This window comes from Lotus japonicus, chromosome 5 (genome assembly GCF_012489685.1).
Source record: "Lotus japonicus ecotype B-129 chromosome 5, LjGifu_v1.2".
In the NCBI taxonomy this organism is placed as follows: Eukaryota; Viridiplantae; Streptophyta; class Magnoliopsida; order Fabales; family Fabaceae; genus Lotus; species Lotus japonicus.
In genome coordinates this window covers 9,588,454-9,615,437 of record NC_080045.1, presented here as the reverse complement: position 1 = coordinate 9,615,437, position 26,984 = coordinate 9,588,454, and the positions used below count along the sequence as shown (strand labels likewise).

General features: G+C 41.8%; 1 protein-coding gene across 6 annotated transcripts; it reads left to right on the top strand.

Annotated features, from left to right (window-relative positions):
* Window positions 1-4,483: 4,483 nt before the first annotated feature.
* On the top strand, window positions 4,484-23,904 carry LOC130720580 (uncharacterized). 6 transcript variants are annotated; one of them, XR_009013176.1, is made up of 2 exons: window positions 4,484-4,697; window positions 5,872-6,094. XR_009013176.1 is itself a non-coding variant. In XM_057571233.1 (2 exons), exons 1-2 carry the CDS (start codon window positions 4,607-4,609, stop codon window positions 23,823-23,825), a joined length of 270 nt encoding a protein of 89 aa, XP_057427216.1. In that variant the 5' UTR covers window positions 4,484-4,606; the 3' UTR covers window positions 23,826-23,904. The 6 variants fall into 6 exon arrangements, 2 of the variants coding, with proteins under 2 accessions (XP_057427216.1, XP_057427215.1); XR_009013174.1 differs by having other exon boundaries at window positions 5,868-6,094; XR_009013175.1 differs by lacking the exon at window positions 5,872-6,094 and adding an exon at window positions 5,428-5,796.
* The last annotated feature ends 3,080 nt before the right edge of the window (window positions 23,905-26,984 follow it).

Below are 26,984 nucleotides of genomic sequence, written 5' to 3'. Positions count from 1 at the left end.
TCGGGAACTAACGGTTCCCCGGACTTATCCCCAGGATAGCCCAACAACATCGCTGCTCCAACAGCACAAGAGTATCACATACTCGGGAACTAACGGTTCCCCGGACTTATCCCCAGGATAGCCCAACAACATCGCTGCTCCAACAGCACAACAACCAACGCTGCTCCAACAGCACAACAACCAACGCTGCTCCAACAGCACAACAACAACAGACTCAACACTTGGATCCAACGACACTTCTCGTTTTCCATACTATGATTTTCATCCAAAGCCTCCTTTCGAGATTATTACCCTTACTTAAAGATTTAGAGGTTGTTTAATGTCTTATGAATTTTCTTTTCAAAATAATATCCTTTTTAGTCTTATCGCAATTCCTATAAGTTCTCGGGATCTTCGAATCCCCAAATGACTCCAGAGAATGTCTCGATCCATAAACCCTATACAAGGCCCGAACCTCGTTCGTCCTATCAAACTTTCTCAAAACTCTCAAAATAAAATCGGCATGACCTGCCCGCTATTCTCACCATTCAGAATCTCAGATTTTCAGTGTAAAGCATATTTAAATCATCACAATCAACAACATGTCATATATCAATAAATCGCATCATAAACACTTAGCACTTAGCATATAAAGCATGCACCACACATCCTAGATTACCCACATAGCACATAGCATGTAAGTCAATCTTCAAAAACATTCAGTAGATGAATCATCTACATTGTCAGCCGAAGCCTCAGAAAACATTTTCAATCACACACAATCTCAGTGCATAAACAGTAAACAATGTCGAAATATCGACCCTAAGCATTAACTAGAGATTCAGTGAGAAGCCCTCACCTGAAGGTTCTCCAGCAAAAACTTCAAACTCTTCTTCACAAGCAAGGTGTTGATCCTCAGGAAATTCCTCAAAATCACCTTTAGAACAAAACCACAAAAATCAATCAGAATCTATCGGAAACTAAGCTATCGATACTTACTAAGGTTACTCGAAGTAATCTATACTCTAAGGTACGATAATCTAGCGCGAAAAGACAAGTTTTCGGAAAAGGAAATTTCCTCCTCCCCCCTTATAGCTCTCGGCCACTATAGGTAATTGTAGGGTTCGATTTTTCTTCGATCAAACTTGGTTCCTATGCTTTCATAAGCCGTAACTAAGGGTATTCTGAACTCGGAAAAATTATCGGATCAAAAACTGTCGCAGGGGTATTTTGGTCATGATTTTTAACTTAGGATTTTCAAAACTGAAATCCCAAAAATAAAATTTTGCAGGGACGTCACCAACGACGTTTATGACAACTAATCCTACTAGCACTAAGCTAAGGCGATAGTTTTCAGCCTAGAGGTTGGAACTTTACTCAAAAACTACATAAAATGGGTATTTTAGGTTCAAATTGATTCCGGCGGAATTCCGGCGACATAACGGAAAATCTAATCCGGCAGAAGTGATCTTGGGCATACATAGAAGAGGTTTAGAATCAGAAATGAAAGATTCAGGATAGTTTTGCAAAAACCCATAAACTATCCGCTCAGAAAACTCTACAGAAAAGCTATGGAAAAAGCGATCGGAGGTAAGGGTTAGCGACTATACCTCGAAACCTTGAAGTAGCAACTGATTGATCGACGATCAAGCAAACGATGAAGAAAAACTCTTCTTCCTTCTTCCTTGTTCTTGGCCGCGGTTTAGAGGAGAGAAAATGGAGGAAAATTGTGTTTTTTCTTCCTTTGTTTGCTATATATAGAAGGTGGAAATTCGCGGGAAAATGAAAGTTCCGCGAATCCGATTTTTCCGGCGTCATTCACCATGAATTCTAAGATAGGTTTTGGCAAAGGAATTCCCAAGCTAAGAAGATGTCTCCTTGTATTTTTGGCAACTAATGCAAAGTCGGTGCAAAGTCGGTGTAAAACTATTTTACCCGATAAGTTGCTTTTTGCCTCGAATGTCGGAATGGAAAACTTCCTTCTGAAGAAAGATTGAAATCATCAAGAGAAATGGGTGTACGCGTGTGGAATATTCATTTGAAGCTCTGAATAGATAAAGTCCTCAAAGTCGGGAAATTCTAGGGTTTTGAAATACCAGGGATTCGGTTTCGGCAAACTTCCGATGATTGGAATCGGACGTTCGTAGATCCTAGAGTTTCGCCTCGAAACGATTGTTATATATGGAAGAAGAGAAATTCTAACATTTCTCTGAAGATTTTTGGAATTAACTGCCAGCGTGCCTAAAAGTGAAAATTAGCTATATACTAGGGTTTCTGACCTAGGTTTAAGCGTAAAACGTTCGTGCTATAACTTTTATCGATCATAATGAAATCCTTGAACTTTTCCTGAACTTTCTCCTTCATAAATATATTTAATTTAATAAACTTTCGTTCAGGTTTCCCTTCACATTACATCAACCCTAATCGTGAATAAAAAGTTTATTCACTTAACATAAGCCTAAAACTCGGGCCTTACACTTAGGAAGAAAAATATTCGATGTTATGGCACTTTGGTCTTAGAGCGTCTTGTGTGCTATGTGTTGATTGAATCATGTTATGCTTTAATGCTTGTATATTGCGTGATGACTATATGATGTTATTGTTGGGATGTTGCAATCTATGATATGATATGATATAATATTGATTGTTTGTTGATTGTGCATGATATGAGATATATGTAATATTCTATGATGATGTATGTTATGAGATATATGTCATGCTTGCAAGCTTGACTATGACTTGCATGAGATATAAGGTGTCGTTTGCATGAGATGAGTGCCTGTAGGGTATTTGGAACCAAGTAGGTTATCATTGCCGGACCGAGGTGACCACTAATAATTCAAAACTGGGAAGGTTCGTCAACTATGTGGATTCGACCAGGAAGTTGTCTTGAAGAATTATCATTTGAAGGTTAGACCACAGGGACACAACAAGTGGGTTTGGATTGTGTTCATATAATTCAATTGCGATTGACTAGATTTTTCTAGACGTTATAACGTAATCTTCATATACGCATTTCGTCCATAGACGTGTAGTGCAGACGATAAAGTTAAGAGATAAGCAGCGGACAATGCACTCACATCTTTTATCTCGATTCACCCTATATCGGTGAGTTTACATTCAGTCCTTGGCAACAACGTAGATTTTCACTATCAAGTATCAAGGACTTTTTCTCACAAGTATTATTGTATATGCCTCTTCAGGCACAAACGAATATTCTTTAGTCATTGTCTCTCTATGCATTGTTGAGTATTCTTGTACGAGCCTCTTCAGGCTCAATGAGTATTCTTGTACGAGCTTCTCTAGGCTCAACAGAGTATTCTTTGATCTCTGCCTCTCTAGGCATCCCAAGTATTCTTATGACTCTCCCAAGCATAGATATTGATGTCGTCGTTGAATCAACTCAATCTTGATTCTCCTCATCTTGATATTGCTCCTTCATTTGAGGTCTTTAAGATGGATGTTGAATTGAATAAATGGATCCTCAACTAACTTCTTCTTCTTCTTCTTCTTCTTCTTCTTCTTCTTCTTTTATTTCTTTTAGTATTTGACTCTAAATCTCATCCTCTTCTTCTGAGCCATTGTGATTGCTTCTCCAAAAATCAACACTTTCTTCCAACTGCATAAGCTATTTATACTAAGTCTTCAAAATATAATCGTTACAAGGTGTAACACTTAATGAGTGTATGGAGTAGACGTTGGAGAGTTGAAACTAGTCGTTCTGATCACAAATGCTTGATCTGATTTGTGTTAATGCATTCTACTTCTTCTTCTTGTTTCCCTTCATCTTCTTCTTCTCATAAATATAGATTTGACTCTGTATCACAATCTCTCATTTGCATATGTGAGTTTGACTCTTTAGCTCATGCTCATGCTCTTCTTTTATTTCTTTTAGTATTTGACTCTAAATCTCATCCTCTTCTTCTGAGCCATTGTGATTGCTTCTCCAAAAATCAACACTTTCTTCCAACTGCATAAGCTATTTATACTAAGTCTTCAAAATATAATCGTTACAAGGTGTAACACTTAATGAGTGTATGGAGTAGACGTTGGAGAGTTGAAACTAGTCGTTCTGATCACAAATGCTTGATCTGATTTGTGCTAGGTGAATGAAGACTTTGGTGTTGTCGAGAAATGCTTTTGAGCAGGTTTTCATCGTCCACAATAGCTTATAGGATGTACTTGGTTGCTTGAATTCAGATTATCATGTTCATGCTTGACTTGAATTTGGATAGCTTCTTGACCGTTGAAAGTTAGAGCTTGAAAAGATATTTCCATTTTCGGCTTGTAGGCACGCTTCATAGCTTATGTTGATGTGACAGATTTCTACTTTCGTCAGGTTTAACCAGGGGCGGACCCACATAGGGCCCAGGGGGTTCAGTTGAACCCGGTTCAGTTGAACCCCCTGAAGAAAAAAAAAATTCAACCTACCCCCTATAACATGTTTTTTTTGAACCCCCTGAAAATTTAATATTGCACCCTAGACCCCAACTCCTCTCTCTCTCACACTATAGTCACTATTAGTCAGATCTCTCTCTCCTCTCACAGTCACCACGCACGCACTCTGCACTCACGCTCTCATTCTCTGATTTCCCAAGCTGGCCAAGCACCACCACCGGCCACCACCATGCCGGCCGCCGCCGCCGCACCACCACGTGCCACTCTCCAGCCGTGCGCCCCTGCCTTTGGCTGTGCCTCTGCGGTTCTAATTTCTACAGGTATGGGCATGGCTGATTTTTTCCTAACCCTAATTTCTGTTTTTCCCCTAATTTCTAAAGTTATAATCTTCTAATTATTCTCACCTGTTCAATTTGTTTATCCTAGTTTCTTGTTTTCAAGATTTTCCCCTTCAATTCCAAGTTCAAATTTATATTTTCTTTTTTTGAATCAACAACTTGTTTCATTCTTTTCCATTGACGTTGAATGTAACTTATTCCAAACACAAACTACATTCATCCTCAGCAATGATATAATGACCAAATAGCATCAATTGGCACGAAAAGAATGACCTAAAATTACCACTAGTAATAGTTATATTGTATGAAATGGCAATCTTTGTACATCATGCAGCTCATACAAATAATCATATACAACTCCTGCCCGGGTCCTCGCACTGAGATAGCCATAGCCCATAAGTCCATATGCTCTATGATCTTTTGCCTAACTTTGTGAACTGCATCAGGTGATCAGGGGATGTGCACTTCTTCTCATTACCTTAAATGTTAAACGGATATAGTGTTGATACATTTTAAATTTATACTTTCATTTCAAATTTGTTTCATTTACTGGAATAATTTTAGTGTTGCCTATATTGAAAAGAATTGAGTTAAAACTGAAATACATTGACTATTTGATTGTGTTGAGCTGCAAGCATCATGGTTTTGTTGATTTATAAATAATGGCATGGTGAGCACCAACATGTGATGGATCGCTTGCTATATCTTGCAGGGTGTTTTGTCTTTTGTAACCTATGGTGTTACTGTATCATCTTTTGCTTTCTTGGGGCTGGGTAGTAAGGTAGTTATTAATGTTGTTTGGATAACTTAACTATGAAGTATGTTGCTGTCCTTAGTTCTTAGTGATTACTTGGGTCTGATTTGTGTGTAAGGTAATTGATTTCTCAAACGTTGTATTGCTGTTAGCACTCCTTGTGCTTGATTTTAATGAATGCTTTGCTTATCAAAAATAAATAAATAATGGCATGGTAACTTGCCATTCCAATTGGCAGCTCAATTGTTTGTATATGCAAGCTGCTGCAAATTACCTTGTTCTGATATGAATCAAAGTGTTTAATTAAATGCTTAATTATATTATTAATCCTCTTTCCTTTGTTAAAATAGAGTAGTGCTGCCATGTTTTTACTGATTATGGTGTGTTTTTAATTTTAGGAAGGTCATAGACAAATTTGAACCCCCTGACCTCGGGGTCCTGGATCCGCCACTGGGTTTAACTAGTCACAAGTGAACAAGCACAATGTTTTGCTTTGTTTTCTTGTTTCTAATTGCTTGTTTCTAGTTGTTTGCTTTCGTTGCTTCTTCAAACAAAGCATTTGACTTCTGATTATTTCAATTTTCATGAGTTTGATGCTCCTTTGAATAAAATCAATTCATGGGTTTATGTGTGATTGTCCTTCCTCTCATGCATGGTCGTTGGCGTATATCCAGATTTTGTAGTGCGTATAGACTAACTCATTTAGGTTCTAACTGTGTTGACCTGTGATGATTGAGAACATGTTTGTGTGCTTATAACATGTTTACTTGCTTATGAAATTATGACGATTGGTAACATGCTTAATGTGATTGAGATGTTTATCTTATTGATGTGGGAAATGTAGTTGAGAACTATGCTTATATTGTTTGTTTATTCCTAGAGGTCATTTGTTTTTAGAAGTTGACTCTCTCTACTTGTTGTGTGTTGTGTGGGTGCTTAACGCCAGACTTCAGTGATAATAATGATACGAAATGAGAAACGGGACGCTACAAGCGTGGACTTTGAGCTCCTTGAGAATAACTCTATGTCGACGTTGGTTTTTTACCCTCTCAAGCAGTAGGTGACGTACTGTGGTCATTATCGCGAGACTCACTATGGAGAGGACAAGCTGATTTAGAGATGCTATAATCGAAGACAACTACATTTCGAGTTACCACCTCATTGAGTTCTTAACACTTGGACATTGGCCAGGAGAGAGGTTTTTCCTCCACAATCTCCGATTTGTTGGCCTACACCTTAGGGTTATACCGGACGTGATGTTTCCGAAAATGAATAGTCAATCAAAATATATAACTATTCAACTTCATATTTAAATTTCTTCCATTAATTCTAAACCTGAATTTCTTCCATTAATTGAGATCAAGCATGTTCCTTCATGAACATTGAGATGAGGTATAGTACCTAAGGTGTAAGGAACGTGATGTGAGATTTCTTGGGAAAGTGAGAGCGTAACCGATTTAGAGAGAGAATAACTAAATTTCAATCTTGTTTTCTCACAAATGAGCCAAAAGTCCTTTACAATCGGTATCCCTCCCCTATTTATAGTTGGGGGAGTTGGGCTTAGCGCCTCTAAATCATCCTAATGGGCCAGTTGGGCCTCCGAGATGAAGGCCCAAGTCCCTGGTCCGCTCATCGCCCTAGGCCAGCGCTTCTGAGCAAGGGACCCTGGGGTCTCGCCCAGTCCACAAGACACCGAGCTCGAAGCATGAGAGCTAAGTATGTCTTTTAAACAGAAGAAATAAGGTGATGGCCACAAGAAGCTAACTAGTGCTAAAAAGTAAGGTACAGAAATAAAGAGCAATTGCCAACATGGCTTGGTAATTTAAAGCTTAAAAATTTAAAATTCTGAGCGCCTTGTCACGCTCCCCTGGCGGCGCGAGTCCACAAGTGAGCTTGCGGCGATGATGCTGGATCTGCTCGCCCCGCCATAGTTACGCACGTGCCCTGAACCGTAACTTTTTGACATGTGTCGAGCCTGCACCACGCGTTGCGCCCTGAGGTGACACAAAGGTCAGCAAATCCATGGAATCTCAACCACTACCTTTGAAACGTCCCTTCAAATCGTGGTAGAGCCTGACAATTTGAATTCAAACCAATAAGCTTCAACCGTTGTGACTTTTCATTTAATGCGCTGCCTTCGTTCCCCGAAATCCGTGCCACACTCCCTTAAGTGATCATTCCACCTTTGCCATGATGAGGCACGATTTCCCAATCGCTGCTTATCCCATCTTTTAAAATCTCCTTCCCTCACTCATTCACCACTTTTGGAATTCCTACAATCTGTTGAAATTGACAAATAGCACCCCCTTCCTTTCCCATCCTTATCCTTCCTCCCAGCAAAAATGACTCCCCAACGCCGCACCAAAGGATCCTCTCGATCTCGCAGCGCCGCTCCCGCATCTCCTTCTCCGGCTAACACCCCCCTGGGGGATTTCCCCTTATTGAAAATGAAAGGAACGCTTTCTGGCACCAAATCTTCGCCACCTTACCCCAGTCCATAACTCAAGACCCCACTCAGGAGGCCATCTGCCAACCTTCTGAGCAGTCCACCGATAAGTCTATTGCCGAGACAGCCTGCCAAGCCGGCGGGCTTTGCCGCGAGAAGTGCCTCGAAGATGTCCTCATCACCGGTTGGGGCTTGGAAATCCGTCATCCCTGGCAGCACCGCACGATCGAACAAGCAACCCCACTTTTTTTTATGTTTACAAGTATTTCTTCCTTGACCTGGGGATCAAACTACCCTTCTCCCCTTTCCTCTGCCAGGTTATGAGGGAAATCAATATTGCCCCAAGCCAACTTCATTTGAACGCTTGGGCTTTCGTTCGGTGCTTTGAGATTCTCTGCGACGCCGTCGGTCTTGAAGCAAAAACCTCCCATTTCTTTTACTTCTACGGCATGGAGCCAAAATCCCTGAAGACTCCAACTCCTGGGTGGGTCTCTCTAAAATCTCGTACGGGCCGGTAGCGCCTCTACCCTTACAAGAGCAACGTAAAGAAGGAACCTGGGCGCCGGTATTTCTGAATACTCGTACATCCTACCTACCCTGAAGCTTTCACCAGCCGGGACGTGACTGCTCAGTCCCTTTCTATTGGACCAAGAGTCCTTGCGACGTCCCGCCGCCTTCCGACACATCGCTGAGCGATGAAGATAAAGCCATCCTTGGCTTTTTCGCTGGGCTCCCCATCCTTGAGTGCTCTCAGCTGCTTGTAGCCGCTCGCAAAAACACCCTCTGCTCATTTCTATGAGGGATGAACTTTACTGAAGTCGCGCTCAAGCGCGCCCTAGCTGCTGACTCACTTGAGTTTCCTCCCGTCTTTAATACTAACGGGGTTAAGAGGAAACGTGCTGTCGCGGATGCTGATGCCGAGGTCGCCGCCTCCCCTCTAAAGAAACGGACCAAAAGATCCGGTGCTGCCCCTTCTGGAACGGTCGTTACGACCCCAAACGTCGTTGCCACGGGGTCTGGCGAGCCAATACCAGACTCCATCCTTCCACTGGAGATTGACAAGCCGGCTCCGATGTCCACCGGCGATGCTGACCAACCTTCCCCAACAAGAAAATCCCAAAAATCCAAAAGGGTCACCCCTGGCACAGATGTAAAGTCGAGGGTCGCGACTCCCCTGCCTCAAAAGTCAAAAAAGAAGAAGGAGAAAACCAAGAGACCCAGGGCTGGCGAAACATCTGCCCCTCGCCAAGACCTGGTGGGCCGGGAAAAGCCAAACCCCACGGGCAATGTGGAGTCCTCGCTCTTTCCTGAGGAAGTCATCGTTGATCAGCATGCTTCTGAAGACGTTCCCTCTGGTGCTCCCCAAACGACCCTTTCTCCTGACCATTCATGTCATCAAGTCGGGGCAAGCCCACCTAGGGCCTCCCTCATTTCCACCATGAGTCACGGCAGTGGAGACCAAACCCCCACCGCCCTGCTTCCGCTTCGCCTTTCTTCCCCTACTGATAGCCATCCGATTGTTGATGGGCAGACGTGCTTTGTTTCAAATCAACAACCCTCCCCTGTCGACTTTATGCTAACTGACCCTTTTCTTGGCAGCATGAGAGGAACTGAGAATCCTGACCTTGATGGAGTGGCGCGAGAAGCCATCTCGAGCCTTTTGCGTGCAGGGTGTCTCTTCGCCAAGCTGTCACAAGACTCAGCCACAACCGCTGAAGTTGAAGAGCTTCGTCAGAGGGATGAGGGTTATCGCCACGCTACACTCAAAGCGCATGGCGAGCGTGACAAGTTGCTGACCCAGGTAGCGGCCCAAATGACTAAATTGAACAATTTGGGTATCGAGATGAGTTATCGCGAGGCTGACTTGTCTGCTTGTGAAAGTAGAACGGAGGAACTGGAGGACGAGCGGGACGATTTGCAGTAGGAACTGAAGGCAAAGGCCGAGGCGATCGCCGCGAGCAAGGCTGCTTGCCTTGTCAAAGACAAAGAGATCGCGTTCCTTCGTAGTGAGTTGGGGTCGACGAACGAATCTCTCGCTGAGGTGAGATCTGAATTGGAAACAAAGGCCAAAGTTGTTGCGGACGCGGAATACCGTGCAAATTCCGAGGCCAAAACTCTCCGGGCAAGGTCGGCGGCCAGGGCTGCTGTTGAGGCCGTGGAAGAGCGTGGTCGCGGTTTTTTTCCTCACCAAAGCTCAAGTTCAATATCTTTAAGAGGGGATTGACCTCAGCGGGACGAGAGCCTTCAAGAAGATCACCCCCCACGGATTGGTCGGCCCGGACGATCCCCGGGCTTCAATGCTGCATGTTTCGCGGTCGCTGAAAATGCAAGGGAAGCAGAAGACGTTAATGTAGTGTGAATATTTTGTACTGATTTTTCTCTTACCTCTTTTTTTGTAATTAATATCACGCCACGTTATTTAATGAAAATTTGCTGCGATTTCGTTTGTCCATTTCTCTCCTCGTTCGCGCCCTTGTGCTCTTCGGGCTTTGTATTTTGTGCTCGTGTAGCGATTTTGAATGTGTGCTAGCGAAACTAGGACTTTAGCTCAACCTTGGACTGAGGCTTTCTCCTTCACACCAATATTTCCCGTAAGAGCAGGTGCGGCCTCACCAGTTTTATCCCGACGAGGGCTTACAGTTGCGAGGGACCCAATGACCATATAGGTTTACCCAGACTTATGCCTAGTTTTTGTTCTCGCCCATATTTCGGGGAGGTCTCGTTTGCCCATATTTCGGGGAGACTTTTGGGATAAACTGCTTGTCCTCAGACAAGGAGCCTACCCGCACACATCACCAACGAGAGGTCAGCGATTCGCGCCAGACTTTCCGGAGCAATCCCCAGTCATCAAGGTCGTGTTGAGATTGCCACTTTCAGGGAATTTTTCCCACCGGGCGAACGTGACATGTTAGTTGAGTTGCTATCTGGGTAGCAGCGGTTCGCGTCGGACTTTCTCGGAGCGATCCCCAGACATCAAGGTCGTGGTGGGATCGCCACCTTCGGGGAATTTTTCCCACTGAGCGACCGTCGTATTGTAGTCCAGCTAGGAGTATTACTTGAGAATATCCTTTGTATTTGATTTGTAAAAAATTTTGCATGGGAGGGATGCCTCATTAAAAAACTCTCGTGGCGGAGAAAAAGAGTGCATCTTTATTTTTGGTCCTATTTTTTGGTTTTGTTGTTGTGTCCTCGTTCCTGCTTCCTTTGCTGCGTCCTCGACCCTGCTTTCCACTCCTAGCCCCTCGGGTCAAAGTATCATCCCCATCACCACATCTTTCGAGCCCGACGTGCTCGCTAGCCACTCATTGTTGTTTTTGGGCTGGCTTCCTTCCATGCCCGCCTCGTGACAGTGACGAACTTCTCCTATCTTGCCCTTCTTCTTGTCGCGCTTGGACGTCGCTGGCTTCAAAACTACCGAACCCACAGGCTTCCAATATTTTGACTCTCTTTTTGCTTTACCCGGGCGACGACTCACTGGGCTCCTTTTCCTCACCTTCTTCTTGTCCTTAGACCGCTCGTGCGCCTTATTATATATTTTCTCGCCGCTGCCCTGTTGGACGATTCGTTGATCCATTCCCTTAATCGTGTTCCCTTTTGCTCATCTCGCCCTCAATTCAAAAGACTTTGTTTCCTGAACATCGGCAGGTCCCAGAGTTCTGGGTCTTTTGAGCTCCAGCTGAAGAGGTCAAAGTTGTCCTCTACCAGCTTCTCTAAGTGTCTCTCTTGACTAACCGTGACCCTGGGCTCGATGAAGGTATGAAAAACGGTAGAAAGGGGGGGTTTGAATAACGTTTTCAAGATAAAGCTTCCACCTTAAAGATTTTGACAAATCTTTCGAGAACTTAAGTGCTAAAGATAAGAGATAGAAAAACACACAAGGATTTTATCCTGGTTCACTTGATGAATCACTCAAGCTACTCCAGTCCACCCGTTAAGGTGATTTCTTCCTTCTTAGAATGAAGGCAATCCACTAATCAGGTAAGAGTTACAACTGCACTTGAAACCTACAAGTGACTAACAATTACACTGACTTAGCTCACACTAAGATTCACTCTCTTAGTCTTCTCTAGGATCCGATCAACCTTGATCTCCTAAAGGAACTAAACAAACTGTTTATCAAAGAATTGTTTACAAGAGATTTGCTTCTAAAAAGCTAATAGTAAACTCAATGAATTTCAGATGAAAGAAAGCTTAGAAGAATTTGAATTTGTCTTGCGCGTATGTGAATGCTTCTAGCCGCTTCTTTCAGTCTTCAGCCTCTTTATATACTCCAAGGATTAGGGTTGAGCGTTGCAAGGGAAATGCTACCGTTGGAGGGCAGTTCTGGAAAATCCAGCTTCTGCTGTGTCTGAGACTGTTAGGTAGGTCGTCAGGAAGGTACAGTTGCTTTTGTACTTAGATAGCGACTTGACCTTTAAACCTAGGAGACTTCCGATCAGGGGAAAGCTTCATGTTGGAACTTGTGAAGCCGGTTGATCAGAGTCAGAGGGAAAGCCCAGATCCTCTGACCATTGTTTCTTCTGATTCTGAACTCAGAGGGAAGTACATGGTCTTCAGAGTATCTTGCTTCTGGACATCAGAATTTCACTAATCAGCTTCTGGATCTTCAGAGTCTTCTACACCATCAGAGTATCTGAGCCTTCAGTGTTTCTTGGTTATCAGACTTTCTGGATCTTCAGAACTTCTAGTGACTGAGTCCACATCAGAGTTTGTATAACTTCAGAACTTCTGACGCTTTTCCACTGTTCATACTGAACATGGTGAATGCGAAAGCGTTGCTTGGGACACTCTTTAAGCACAATGCTTCTGATTTGTGTGAGATTGAATAGAGGTCAGAGCCTGTTAATAGCACACTCAGAAAAACACGTTAGAGTACCACAATTGTTCATATCAAAAGGTTAACTTGTAATCATCAAAACATAGAGTTGTACTACTAGATCAAAACTTGATCTTACACTCGATCGCCAACACCCCTGCTGAATTTATATGCTTCTAAATCTGCGATCACACTTGCCCAACGCTCCTCTGCATGAGCGTCCGTGAACTGTCCATCCTTGCCCGTCCTGCCATCTATCCTGACCTGTCCTTTGTTGCTCCCTGATCTTGCTATCTTCGTGTCAACCCCGTGCTTCGATTCCCCTTGCCTGCCTTGGTTACCTTGGATGACCTCAACCTCAAGACACTTGTGTCCCTCGCCAGCTCCTTTCTTTCCATACAGGTTGAGACAGTTGTTGTAACATTCTCTCGCCCTTCTTTGATCAACTACAATCTTTCCCACTTTTCCACTTATCAGCGGATATTTCACCGTCAGGTGTGCCGTCGAAATTACTGCACAGAGGCGATAGAGTGTGTTCCTTCCAATGATGACGTTGTAGGATGCCACAACCTGCAATACAAGATACCTTACGCGGAGTAGCTTGGCGTTATCGTTGATACCAAAGACTGTGTCCAGATCTACATATATGTGTACCCAGACTTGCTCGCCCGAGAAGCCTACCAACGTTCCTGTGTAGGGCATCAAATCTTTGTCCGTCAATCCTAATTGAACAAAAGCATCTCCGTAGATGATGTCAGCGGAGCTCCCTTGGTCCAAAAGAACCCGCTGTACATTAAAACTGTTAATCCTTATCATTACAACCACATGATCGTCCTTGTGTGTCTTTATCCCTTCGAAATCTGCCGACAATATCACAATATCTGGATGTTGGAAACCGAATGGAGTTTCATACTGTTGCACTAATGTCACTGCTCTCACGTGCCTTCGCCTTGCCGACGCTGTGTCTCCGCCCCCGCCGAAGTCACCCGCGATTGTGTTTATTGTCCCAACTGGCGGCTCAAGGTCTTTATTAAAGGTTTCTTCCGCCCCCTTCTTCCTTGTTGCTAGTGTTTCCTTTTTGTCAGCGGTTGGCGTGCGTCGGCGGTCATCTCGCCTGCGCTCATCCTGCTGACGGCCCCCTCTGTACCAGTTCCCTTACTGTCGTTCTCCATTCCACCAATCGCCACGGTCGTTCATCTGCGATCGTCCCGCTCGAATGAGCCTCTCAATCTCGTTCTTCAGGTTAAAGCAATCTCCTGTGTCATGGCCTGCCAAACGGTGACACTCGCACCAGTTCATTTTATCCAACGCCACTCGGGGCGGGTCGGCCTATTTCTCGCCTTCCTCAACCGCGTGGGTTGCCGACCTCACGAAGCAACTCCGTCAAATGTGCATTAAGACTCTTACCTGACTCCTCTCGCCGGCGAGGGTTAGCTTGATGCCACGCCTGCGGCACTCAAAATTTTCTCTCTTAGGGTACAATGGCTCCTTCGCAGCCTTCTCTCCTGTCCTCACCTTCCTGTCTCGCTTTTTGCTGCCCTCTCCCCTCTCCTTATTCCGTTTTTCTCTTGGCAAAGCGTCCCCTGTTTGCCGTCCTTCTCCTTTTTCGTGCGCCTTCGCTTGAAAGCATCATGCTCCTCGTCCAGGATGTAGGTGTTTGCTCGCGTCTGGATCTCCGCCATGGACCGAGCCGGCTTGCGGCTTAACTTGCTATTCAGCTTCCCCGGCTGCAACCCGTTCTTGAAGGCACGCTCACAGGCGTGCGGCTGTGACTCTTCAATTTTGACTAACGCCGCGCTGAATCATTTTACATACTGCTTCAGAGTCTCTCCCTCGGATTGGCGGACGTTGTAGAGATCCTCAATTGTCACCTGCTTGGTTTTACTGGCGGAAAACTGGACGAGGAATTTTGATGAGAAGTCCCGGAAATTAGTGATGGATCCTCGAGGTAGCGTGGTAAACCACGCCATGGCTGTGCCTTTGAACGTAGCTGGAAATATCCTGCACTTCACAGCGTCAGAAGCGGCACTGATCACCATTTTTGTATTGAAATATAGCAGGTGCTCCTTGGGATCAACTTTCCCGCTGTATGTCTCAAGGACAATATTCTTCATGTTATCTGGTATGGCAACCTCTCTTACTGCCGCTGAGAACGGTTCAAATTCAGCCACGGCTTCTGCTTCGCGCTCCCCTTCATCCTGCTGCTCGGAACGATAATACTCTAGCTGTTCTTGTAAGTAATCGTTTCGCTGCCGTATATCATCAACACTACGGATCAAGCGCCTCAAATCTTGGCCAGAGATCGGTTCCTGAGGTGCCGGATTCTCCTCTCCCGAAGCTCCGGGTGAGTGCGCTGGTGATCTCTGCTGCTCCGGTGAAGTTGGCGGAGAAGTTAACGAAGGCGTTGGAGAAGGAGGTGGAGGTGGTGGTGGAGGAGGAGTTAACTGATCGGTTTCTTCATGGCGAACTTGCTCGCGTCGCGGCCTGCCTCACGCGGCGTCAGGCGAATCGCGCTGCCGCTCCTGATCTTTGTCGCGTCGTTGACGACGTGTCTCCATCGATCTTGGTTAGTGAACCGAAGAACTTCAGGCGAAAAACTAAAAACTGAAGAAAATTCACACAGAGAATTGAACTTCTCTAAATCCAATTGCAATCCACGTAGTCCGGGAATCGAAATCTACCGATCCCCACAGACGGCGCCAAATGTTCCTTCATGAACATTGAGATGAGGTATAGTACCTAAGGTGTGAGGAACGTGATGTGAGATTCCTTGGGAAAGTGAGAGCGTAACCGCTTTAGAGAGAGAATAACTAAATTCCAATCTTGTTTTCTCACAAATTAGCCAAGAGTCCTTTACAATTGGTATCCCTCCCCTATTTATAGTTGGAGGAGTTGGGCTTAGCGCCTCTAAATCATCCTAATGGGCCAGTTGGGCCTCCGGGATGAAGGCCCAAGTCCCTAGTCCGCTCATCGCCCTAGGCCAGCGCTCCTGGGCGAGGGACCCTGGAGTCTCGCCCAGTCCAAAGCCTTTTGACATATTTATTAACATTATTAAATTAAATCTTCATCAGTAAGATGAAATAAAATATTAAATTATGTATATATTTAATTAAGTCTTTATATATATATATATATATATATATATATATATATATATATATATATTTGTCCTTTGGCCACCAGTCTCCACGGGAGAAAAAGACCCCACGTGACTAATCTGGCTCGGGATACAGTAGTGAAGTCCCTGACCACAAATGTATTATTTTTTACCTCAGACCGGATCGAACCCGGGCCAGAAGCCTAGATGAAATCCCTTAAGGAAATGCACATTCCCCACTTGTGGTTAATTAAGTTTTATATCTAAAGAACCAAACGATATATTTTCATTGCACGATATAATTAGTACTCCTAGTCTCTATGAATAAGTAACATGTTAAGATTTTTTTCTTATCGTAAATATAACTCACTTTATAATATATCAATGAAACAATTAATATTTTTCCTAAAATTACCCTCATGTTTAACATGGAAGCGATGATGTGATTTTGAAAAGTTTTTAACATGGATAGAAATTTAAACAAATAGTTAAAATAGAGAGAGAAATTAGTTAAATTTGAAATTTTTTATAAAACTGTAAGGGTAATCTATGATAGTTAATAGAAGAATAAACTCTAGAGAAATTTATTGTAAATAATTTTTTAACTATGGTAAAAATGCTTATAAATGGGGACGGGAGGACTAATTAGCATTGTCATTTTAATGCATTAATTTTTTTACAATGTTCCCTTTATTCCTATAATTTTGTTACTTTAAGGTTTTGACACATGTATTAAGAAATAGTATTAATATTCTGGTTTTTTGTTAAAATTATTACTAGCTTTCTAATATACCCTTTATATCTCTTAGTAATTTTGATTCGGGGAAAACTTAGATACAGTACCATTCATACAGTTGCTACTGTTTTCCAATAAAAAAAAATGACATCTGTCCCATTAATTATTTTTTCATATTTAACTTCTTTCCTGTAAGTTTAAAAAAAACTTCTTTCCCTATAACAAGTCATCGTCGTCTCTTGCTCGGTGGTCGTACGAAATGAAGGAGTCACGATCTCCACGCGACTCTGGTTCGTGAAGGAAGTGAACACAAGATGTGGTTGTAGGTTTTTGGCTTCTTCGTTTCGTTTGGGTGCTGCTGGCTGCAATAAGATGTGTTCTACCGAAGAGGATGCTCCTGATCTGACCCCATTTTCTCCAATGTTGTTGTTAATTGTTGGCCCCCTTTTCTCCATCTTTGTTATCAAGTGCAGCGGTGCAGACGACTGGGTGTGAGGCATGGAGCTTCAACCATGAAGAATGGAAAGCCAATGTCGAACTTGCAATTGAAGAGGAGGAAACGTATGTTAGATCAAGATTTGGTCATGTGGTACAACTCTATGTTTTGATGATAACAAGTATTTATTTGTGGATGAACAACTATGATACTCTAATGTTTGTCTTGAGTGTTTTGACAAACAGGTTCTGATTCTGACACCAGAAGATATATTCGTCAGAAGTTCAGAAGATCAGAGGATCTGAAGATCAGAAGTTCAGAAGATCAGAGGATCTGAAGATCTGAAGATCAGAGGATCAGAAGATCAGAGGATCAGAAGATCTGAGGATCAGAAGATCTGAAGACCAGAAGCTCTGAGGGACCAGAGGCTCTGAAGGTTCAGAAGCTCTGAAGGTCCAGAAGCAGAAGTTACGAAGGTCAGAGGATCCAAGCATCCCTCTGACTCTGATCACCAAGCTTCACAAGTTCCAACACGAAGCATAACTCTGATCAGAGGTCAATGGTTAAAGGCAAAGGTCTCTATCGAGAAGTACAAGAGCAGTGTACTATTCTGAAATGCCTACCTACCAAGGTTCAGCCACAGCAGGTTCTGGAAGTTCCAGAAATGCCCTCCAACGGTCATATTCTCTCAACAGAAATATCCTTTGCACCTTGGACTATAAAAGGCTGAAGAAAAGAAGAAAGACTAAGAGAGCGAGAAGAGCGAGAGAAAACAAAGAGCTGCAATACAAGAGAAGATTCAAGCCTCTACTTTCTTCATCTATTCTTATTTGGTTTACACTCAGCTTATTTAGAAGCAAACCTTTGTAAACACCAACCTCAAACAGTTGTTTGATTTTCCTTAAGGGACCGGGTAGGTCAGTATCCTTAAGAAGACTAAGAGAGTGAATCTTAGTGGTGATTCCTTTAGGAGATCAAGGTTGATCGGATCCTAGAGAAGACTAAGAGAGTGAATCTTAGTGGTGATTCCTTTAGGAGATCAAGGTTGATCGGATCCTAGAGAAGACTAAGAGAGTGAATCTTAGTGATAGCTAAGTCAGTGTATTGTTAGTCACTTGTAGGTTTCAAGTGCAGTTGTAACAATTATCTGATTAGTGGATTGCCTTCATTCTAAGAAGGAAGAAATCACCTTAACGGGTGGACTGGATTAGCTTGAGGGATTTATCAAGTGAACCAGGATAAAATACTTGTGTGCTTTTCTCTTCTCTCTATCTTTATCCGCTGCACCATCTATCTTAGAGAAACCGAAAAGATTTACTTTAAATCTTAAGGGGAAAGTTTTTATATTGAAAACGCTATTCAACCCCCCCCTTCTAGTCGTTTTTCACACCTTCAATTGGTATCAGAGCGCAAGTTCTGATTACCACACTTAACAGTGTTCAGTAGATCCGGGCCAGTGTGAAAAACTCATGGATTCCACCACTACTACAAGCAAATATCAATACAGTGCAAGACCACCTATCTTTGATGGTCAGAGATTTGATTTTTGGAAAGATAGAATCAAAAGCTTCTTTCTTGGCTTTGATCCTGATCTTTGGGATTTTGTTGTTTATGGCTACACCCCTCCTGTTGATGAACATGGTGTAAAAATCCCAAGGGAGAAGATGAGTGAAGATCAAAAGAAGGAGTTCAGAGATCATCACCGATCAAGAGCTATTCTACAAAGTGCCATTTCATATGAAGAATATGAGAAAATTACTGATCGTGATTCCGCCAAGGGCATCTTTGAATCCTTGCAGATGTCTCATGAAGGAAACAAGAAAGTGAAAGAGACAAAAGCGTTGTCTCTAATCAAGCAGTATGAATCCTTCCAAATGGAACCTGACGAATCCATTGAGGATATGTTTTCCAGATTTCAGTTGCTCGTAGCTGGAATAAGACCCCTCAGCAACAGCTACACCACTGCGGATCATGTCATGAGGATCCTTAGAGGTCTTCCTGAAAGCTGGATGCCTTTGATAACTTCCTTGGAGCTAACTAGAGATGTTGAGCAGATGAGTTTGGAAGAACTCATAAGCATACTGAAGTGTCATGAATTAAAGCGTGCTGAACATCAAGATCACAAGAAGAAGTCTATTGCCTTGAAATCCAAATCTGAAAAGGCTAAGACTCTCCAAGCTGGAACAGAAGAATCCGAAGAAGCATCAGAAGATTCTGATGAAGATGAGCTGACTCTGATATCCAGAAAGTTCAACTGCATCTGGAAGCACAGGCAGAGCAAATACAAAGGTTCATCAAAGGACGAAAAGTCAAAGAAGCATTTCAAGACCAAGAAGAGTCTGATGGTGACATTTGATGAATCAGAGTCAGAGGATGTTGACTCTGATGGTGAAGTCCAAGGACTCATGGCTATTGTCAAAGACAAAGGAGCAGAGTCAAAGGAAGCTGTTGACTCTGACTCAGAATCAGAAGGAGATCCAGACTCTGACGATGAAAATGAGGTATTTGACTCTTTCTCAACTTCTGAACTTAAAGATGCTTTGTCTGAAATTATGGATAAATATAACTCTCTCTTGACTAAGCATAAAAGGTTGAAAAAGAATTTCTCTGCTGCCTCTGAAACTTCTTCTGAACATGAGAAAATCATATCTGATTTGAAAAATGATAACCATGCTTTAGTTAATTCTAACTCTGTGCTTAAGAATCAAATTGCTAAGTTAGAAGAAGTTATTGCCTGCGATGCCTCTGATAGTAAGCATGAATCTAAGTATAAAAAAACTTTTCAAAGATTCCTGGCTAAAAGCGTAGATAGAAGCTTGATGGCTTCATTGATCTATGGCGTGAGCAGAAATGGAATGCGTGGCATTGGGTATTCTAAACCACTTAGAAATGAGCCCTCTGTGCCTAAAGCTAAATCTTTGTATGAATGCTTTGTTCCCTCTGGTACCATATTGCCTGACCCTGTACCTGCTGAAGCTGCTAAACCTCCTCTTATAAAGGGATCTTTCTCCATGTCTAAATATCATGCAAAAATTCCTGTATATTATCCTGTTGAAAGACCCAAAGTTGTCAGAACTTCTGGGCTAACTAACAAGAAAGGACCCAGAAAGTGGGTACCTAGGGATAAGATTATATATGTTGCAGATATCTTCAATAGGTCCATCGAAACTCCAACCATGGAACTTGGACAGTGGATGCAAGCAACACATGATGGGAGAAAGGCATATGTCCCAAGATCCAAAACTTGAACCTGAAGGTGAAGTTGATCTTGGAGGCATCAGTAGAGTAAGATTTGGTCAAGTCAAAGCTAGCTGAAAAAGCTTGCAGAGATGAGCATGACCGTTTCAGAAAGAAACAAAGACTCAGAACTTGTCGAACCAGAAGCAACAACATCAGAAGATGCTACTACAACTTCTGACTTGCGTCATCAGAAGAAGAGCAGGTTCCTAGCTTCTCATTCTGAAGTATCTGAAGATGAAATTTTGTCCAGAACGGAGATGTCACCAGAACCACACTTCTGCTCTCATCAGAAGATATGCTAATCAGAAGCCAAGTATCCCTTGGTATTACTTCTGAGGGGGAGTATTTCGTCTTTTACTCTTACTATTTTTTTTTCCACCTTCATTCTTTTTGCTTATGACAAAAAGGGGGAGAACTTATAGTATCTTGACAACTCAACTCCTACATCATTTAGCTCAGAATCTAGACTTTACTAACGTTGATATTAAGTATTAGATTCAGGGGGAGCTTAGCTCAGAATCAAGCACGAGACTTGGATTCAGAAGGAGCAAGATAAACTATACACATCAGGATAAGTTTTAACTCTGATACCTTATACTCTGAGTGTATTCAGTTTATTTGTTTAGAGTTGTTCATCAAAATACATGGTTTTGTCATCATCAAAAAGGGGGAGATTGTTAGATCAAGATTTGGTCATGTGGTACAACTCTATGTTTTGATGATAACAAGTATTTATTTGTGGATGAACAACTATGATACTCTAATGTTTGTCTTGAGTGTTTTGACAAACAGGTTCTGATTCTGACACCAGAAGATATATTCGTCAGAAGTTCAGAAGATCAGAGGATCTGAAGATCAGAAGTTCAGAAGATCAGAGGATCTGAAGATCTGAAGATCAGAGGATCAGAAGATCAGAGGATCAGAAGATCTGAGGATCAGAAGATCTGAAGACCAGAAGCTCTGAGGGACCAGAGGCTCTGAAGGTTCAGAAGCTCTGAAGGTCCAGAAGCAGAAGTTACGAAGGTCAGAGGATCCAAGCATCCCTCTGACTCTGATCACCAAGCTTCACAAGTTCCAACACGAAGCATAACTCTGATCAGAGGTCAATGGTTAAAGGCAAAGGTCTCTATCGAGAAGTACAAGAGCAGTGTACTATTCTGAAATGCCTACCTACCAAGGTTCAGCCACAGCAGGTTCTGGAAGTTCCAGAAATGCCCTCCAACGGTCATATTCTCTCAACAGAAATATCCTTTGCACCTTGGACTATAAAAGGCTGAAGAAAAGAAGAAAGACTAAGAGAGCGAGAAGAGCGAGAGAAAACAAAGAGCTGCAATACAAGAGAAGATTCAAGCCTCTACTTTCTTCATCTATTCTTATTTGGTTTACACTCAGCTTATTTAGAAGCAAACCTTTGTAAACACCAACCTCAAACAGTTGTTTGATTTTCCTTAAGGGACCGGGTAGGTCAGTATCCTTAAGAAGACTAAGAGAGTGAATCTTAGTGGTGATTCCTTTAGGAGATCAAGGTTGATCGGATCCTAGAGAAGACTAAGAGAGTGAATCTTAGTGGTGATTCCTTTAGGAGATCAAGGTTGATCGGATCCTAGAGAAGACTAAGAGAGTGAATCTTAGTGATAGCTAAGTCAGTGTATTGTTAGTCACTTGTAGGTTTCAAGTGCAGTTGTAACAATTATCTGATTAGTGGATTGCCTTCATTCTAAGAAGGAAGAAATCACCTTAACGGGTGGACTGGATTAGCTTGAGCGAAAGCAAGAACAAAGTATTGATTGGAGATAGAGCATTAACATTTCAGCCAAAGAATTGACAATAGGAATTGGATCCGAAGTGAGATTTGAGAACTGCAGTTTCTTTGTTATTGGAATTTAGACGTAGAAACGATAGCATTAACGTGACTTGTTACAGGGAATCAGGGGAAGCGGTTAAAAATGAAAAAAAATTATTAATGGGACATATGTCAATTTTTTATTGGAAAACAGTACCAACTGTATAAATGTTACTGTATCTAAGTTTTCCCTTTTGATTTTTAAAATTTCCTTCCACCATTAAAAATTAAACATGTTAAGGGTATAATTGATAAGACGTAATTAATGTTTTCTTGAAATTATGTAACAGATAAATAAACAGAAACAAAAATACTCTTAAGATAGTAATATATATTAAGAGCAGAGTATATAAGACACGACAGATTTTGTCGTGTCATGCACGAAACGCGTTTCCTGGCAGTTTCAAACCTCCAGAAACTCATAAGTGTCACAAATTGCAAAATCCGACTCGCAATTTCTGGCGGTTTTAACACTACAAGGGGTTTATAACCGCCAGAAAATTACTTCGTGCATTACACGTCAGGTCTGTCTCGTGCACTATAGCATTTTCCATATATTAAAGAACGGATAGAGTAGTTAATTAATTATACAAAGTGTCTTCAATAACTCATTAACAACTTTATTAGTATAAAACTCAAGTCAACTTACTCTATTTAATGTATTACAAGCTTTATGATTAATAAATAGCATAGCTAAAAATGTAATTTGTCATTCAATGTTTTTTAAAAATGAAAATATATTATTATTTTTGTTTATCTTCATGAAATATTTTTTTTTATACATTGGAAAATTTCTTCATGAAATATTTTAAAATTAAACGTTGCTATAATTTTTTTTTGAAAGTAACGTTACACTATAATTAATAATATAAAGTGTTTTTAGTGACTATTAATATATATATTAATATAAAACTCAAGTCAACCTGTATTATAATTTTTACAATAATTAATAATATTAATTTGCATTGAATACTAGTACTAATTACTATTGGAATACAGTAAATATTATATTTAGTATTTAATTTGACTTTAATGATATTAATTATCTATTCAATATATCATCTTATTAAGTTATCACTTTCTAAAAAAAAGTTATTCTATTTATATATGGTCCACTATATATAATGAGAAATGCATATTAGTCTCCATCTTGTGAGAAAAACAATAAAAGTTAAAATTCCTCAAAATGTTTATGCACAAATGTCCATCTCATCTCTTGATTTTATGCCTCACTTTGATTTTTGTTTCAGGTATGAATTTAAAAGTTTGTTTGATTGATTGCTTTTTTTACATTTTTGTAACAAAAAAAATGAGAAAACTTCCAACTAAAAGAGGTATATGCTTTATTCGTTTAATGTTCTTATATGTTAATTATAAAATAAAAATTGTTTTGCAGTGGTGGGATTCGAAAATATTTTCAAAACAACTTTTAATGTTTGTAAATTTTAATAGAAGATGTCACCTGTGCATCACAAGATAATGATTTCTAATTTTTTGAAGTTATATTGGTTGGTTTAATATATCAATAAGGTGAAATTTTAATTAACTTTGGGTTTGATGCAGGAATATCGATTGGCTCGAAGAATAGCTTTGGTAATCCTCCTAGAACTTGCATTGGGACTGAGTTTTGCTATAATGGATCAGATTGTAGAGAAAACTGCTTTAGGAGTGGTTATAAGAAAGGAGGAAATTGTTTTGTATTCGCTCTTACCGGGCTTACGATTTGTTGTTGTTATGAGTGATGAGATCTTTTGTATCTTATAAAATAAACTAAATAAAATATACATATAAATTTAACTTTCGAACTAAGAGTAAAGTCCACACAAATTTAAATTTTATGTCATTATAACACACCCCATAAATTTAGGTTGGGGATAGCTACACTTGTTATAAATTATTGAGTACAAGGTATAAAAATATAAGTTTGGGAGCATCTATCTATTAACTTAGATAAAAGCTTAAAGTTAGCTTATTTAATTAAAGGCATTTGGCAACATATTTCACAGAATAGATCAAAAAATATAAATGTTACAAGAGGTAGAATATAAAATATTTTTATTTTTATATTTCTCATTGGGTTAGTGATTCGTCAATATATATCAGCCTAGTTCTGTTCCTATGATATAGAAAATGATTTCATTAATGTTCATGTTGCTTCTGTGACAAATGATTGATCAGTGACGACAGTTAAGATCATCCCATCTTTGCCAACATCATTGGCCAATGGCATAACTAATATAGTTAAAAGAGATATGAGTTTACAACTACTATTTGTGTCACAAAGTCTGCTGAATTGCAAGTTCTGCTGGCATGGTTAATTTATGCGCTTAGTAGCATCACTAGACACCATCGCTACTTTAGATGTGGTAGATACACGACTACCGCGCTATTATTCTTATTCCCCTTTATTTCTAGATGCTTGTTGTGGTACCTTAAGTTAGATCAAGATATGGTACTTAAAATGATGTGTATCAATAAATATACATGTCTTGATTGAGTCATACATGCTCTAAATGACGTGTACCAATAAAAAACATACTCTAAATTTTAAGTGTTAATATTCTCATCATTATTTGCAAAGTAATCCTCCAGAAAGTTCCCAACCCTTCTTCTCCTCTGCATCGTAAAAAATTTATTTCAAAACAAAGGTGTCGGACACCATGGTTTTCATCGTTCGCCGATCATGATCTCCAGATATCGTCAACTCTGTCATCAATAAACCTTGACAGCTAAAAATTTATTTCACATGACAATAATCTGCTAAATTACTTTATTAATGCGAGTATCATACCCAAAATAATTTTGGGGTACCACAGATTTCACCTTATTTATTTTTCTATGATACATTCGAATGAGTTCCACAAGACTCAAGAGTAGGTTCGAAGGTAGGAGTTTGTGGAAGAACTTCACATAATCACAGGTCAAGACCATGAGATTGAATCTTCAAATTTTGATTTATAAATTGGCTAAGTGTTTAGATCAGTTCGAAGCTCCAGATCGAAGGTCGAAGTCCTGTTATTCCAATACTTTAATATCGCCCTGAATTCAAGAGACTTTGTTTCCTGAACATCGGCAGTTCCAAGAGTTCAAGGTCTTTTGAGCTCCAGCTGAAGAGGTCAAAGTTGTCCTCTACCAGCTTCTCTAAGTGTCTCTCTTGACTAACCGTGAGCCTGGGCTCGATCGCCAACACCCCCAGCTGAATTTATATGCTTCTAAATCTGCGATCACACTTGCCCAACGCTCCTCTGCATGAGCGTCCGTGAACTGTCCATCCTTGCCCGTCCTGCCATCTATCCTGACCTGTCCTTTGTTGCTCCCTGATCTTGCTATCTTCCTGTCAACCTCGTGCTTCGATTCCCATTGCCTGCCTTGGTTACCTTGGATGACCTCAACCTCAAGACACATGTGTCCCTCGCTAGCTCCTTTCTTTCCATACAAGTTGAGACAGTTGTTGTAACATTCTCTCGCCCTCCTCTGATCAACTACAATCTTTCCCACTTTTTCACTTATCAGCGGATATTTCACCGCCAGGTGTGCCGTCAAAATTACTGCACAGAGGCGATTGAGTGTGTTCCTTCCGATGATGACGTTGTAGGATGCCACAACCTGCAATACAAGATACCTTACGCGGATTAGCTTGGCGTTATCGTTGATACCAAAGACTGTGTCCAGATCTACATATATGTGTACCCAGAGTTGCTCGCCCGAGAAGCCTACCAACGTTCCTATTTAGGGCATCAAATCTTTGTCCGTCAATCCTAATTGATCAAAAGCATCTCCGTAGATGATGTCAGCGGAGCTCCCTTGGTCCAAAAGAACCAGCCGTACATTAAAACTGTTAATCCTTATCATTACAACCACAGGATCGTCCTTGTGTGTCTTGATCCCTTCGAAATCTGCCGACAATATCACAATATCTGGATGTTGGAAACCGAATGGAGTTTCATACTGTTGCACTGATGTCACTGCTCTCACGTGCCTTCGCCTTGCCGACGCTGTGTCTCCGCCCCCGCCGAAGCCACCCGCGATTGTGTTTATTGTCCCAACTGGCGGCTCAAGGTCTTTATTAAAGGTTTCTTCCGCCCCCTTCTTCCTTGTTGCTAGTGTTTCCTTTTTGTCAGCGGTTGGCGTGCGTCGGCGGTCGTCTCGCCTGCGGTCATCCTGCTGACGGCCCCCTCTGTACCGGTTCCCTTACTGCCGTTTTCCATTCCACCGATCGCCACGGTCGTTCATCTGCGATCGTCCCGCTCGAATGAGCCTCTCAATCTCGTTCTTCAGGGTAAAGCAATATTCCGTGTCATGGCCTGCCGAACGGTGATACTCGCACCAGTTCATTTTATCCAACCCCACTCGGGGCGGGTCGGCCTATTTCTCGCCTTCCTCAACCGCGTGGGTTACCGACTTCACGAAGCAACTCCGTCAAATGTGCATTAAGACTCTTACCTGACTCCTCTCGCCGGCGAGGGTTAGCTTTATGCCACGGTCTGCGGCACTCAAAATTTTCTCTCTTAGGGTACAATGGCTCCTTCGCAGCCTTCTCTCATGTCCTCACCTTCCTGTCTCGCTTTTTGCTGCCCTCTCCCCTCTCCTTATTCCGTTTTTCTCTTGGCGAAGCGTCCCCTGTTCGCCGTCCTTCTCCTTTTTCGTGCGCCTTCGCTTGAAAGCATCATCCTCCTCGTCCAGGATGTAGGTGTTTGTTCGCGTCTGGATCTCCGCCATGGACCGAGCTGGCTTGCGGCTCAACTTGCTATTCAGCTTCCCCAGCTGCAACCCGTTCTTGAAGGCACGCTCACAGGCGTGCGGCTCTGACTCCTCAATTTTGACTAACGCCGCGCTGAATCATTTTACATACTGCTTCAGAGTCTCTCCCTTAGATTGGCGGACGTTGTAGAGATCCTCAA

Bases quoted from the DNA above. Each gene is read 5' to 3' on its own strand.
- LOC130720580 (XM_057571232.1), top strand. From the start codon at position 8,718: ATGAACTTTACTGAAGTCGCGCTCAAGCGCGCCCTAGCTGCTGACTCA.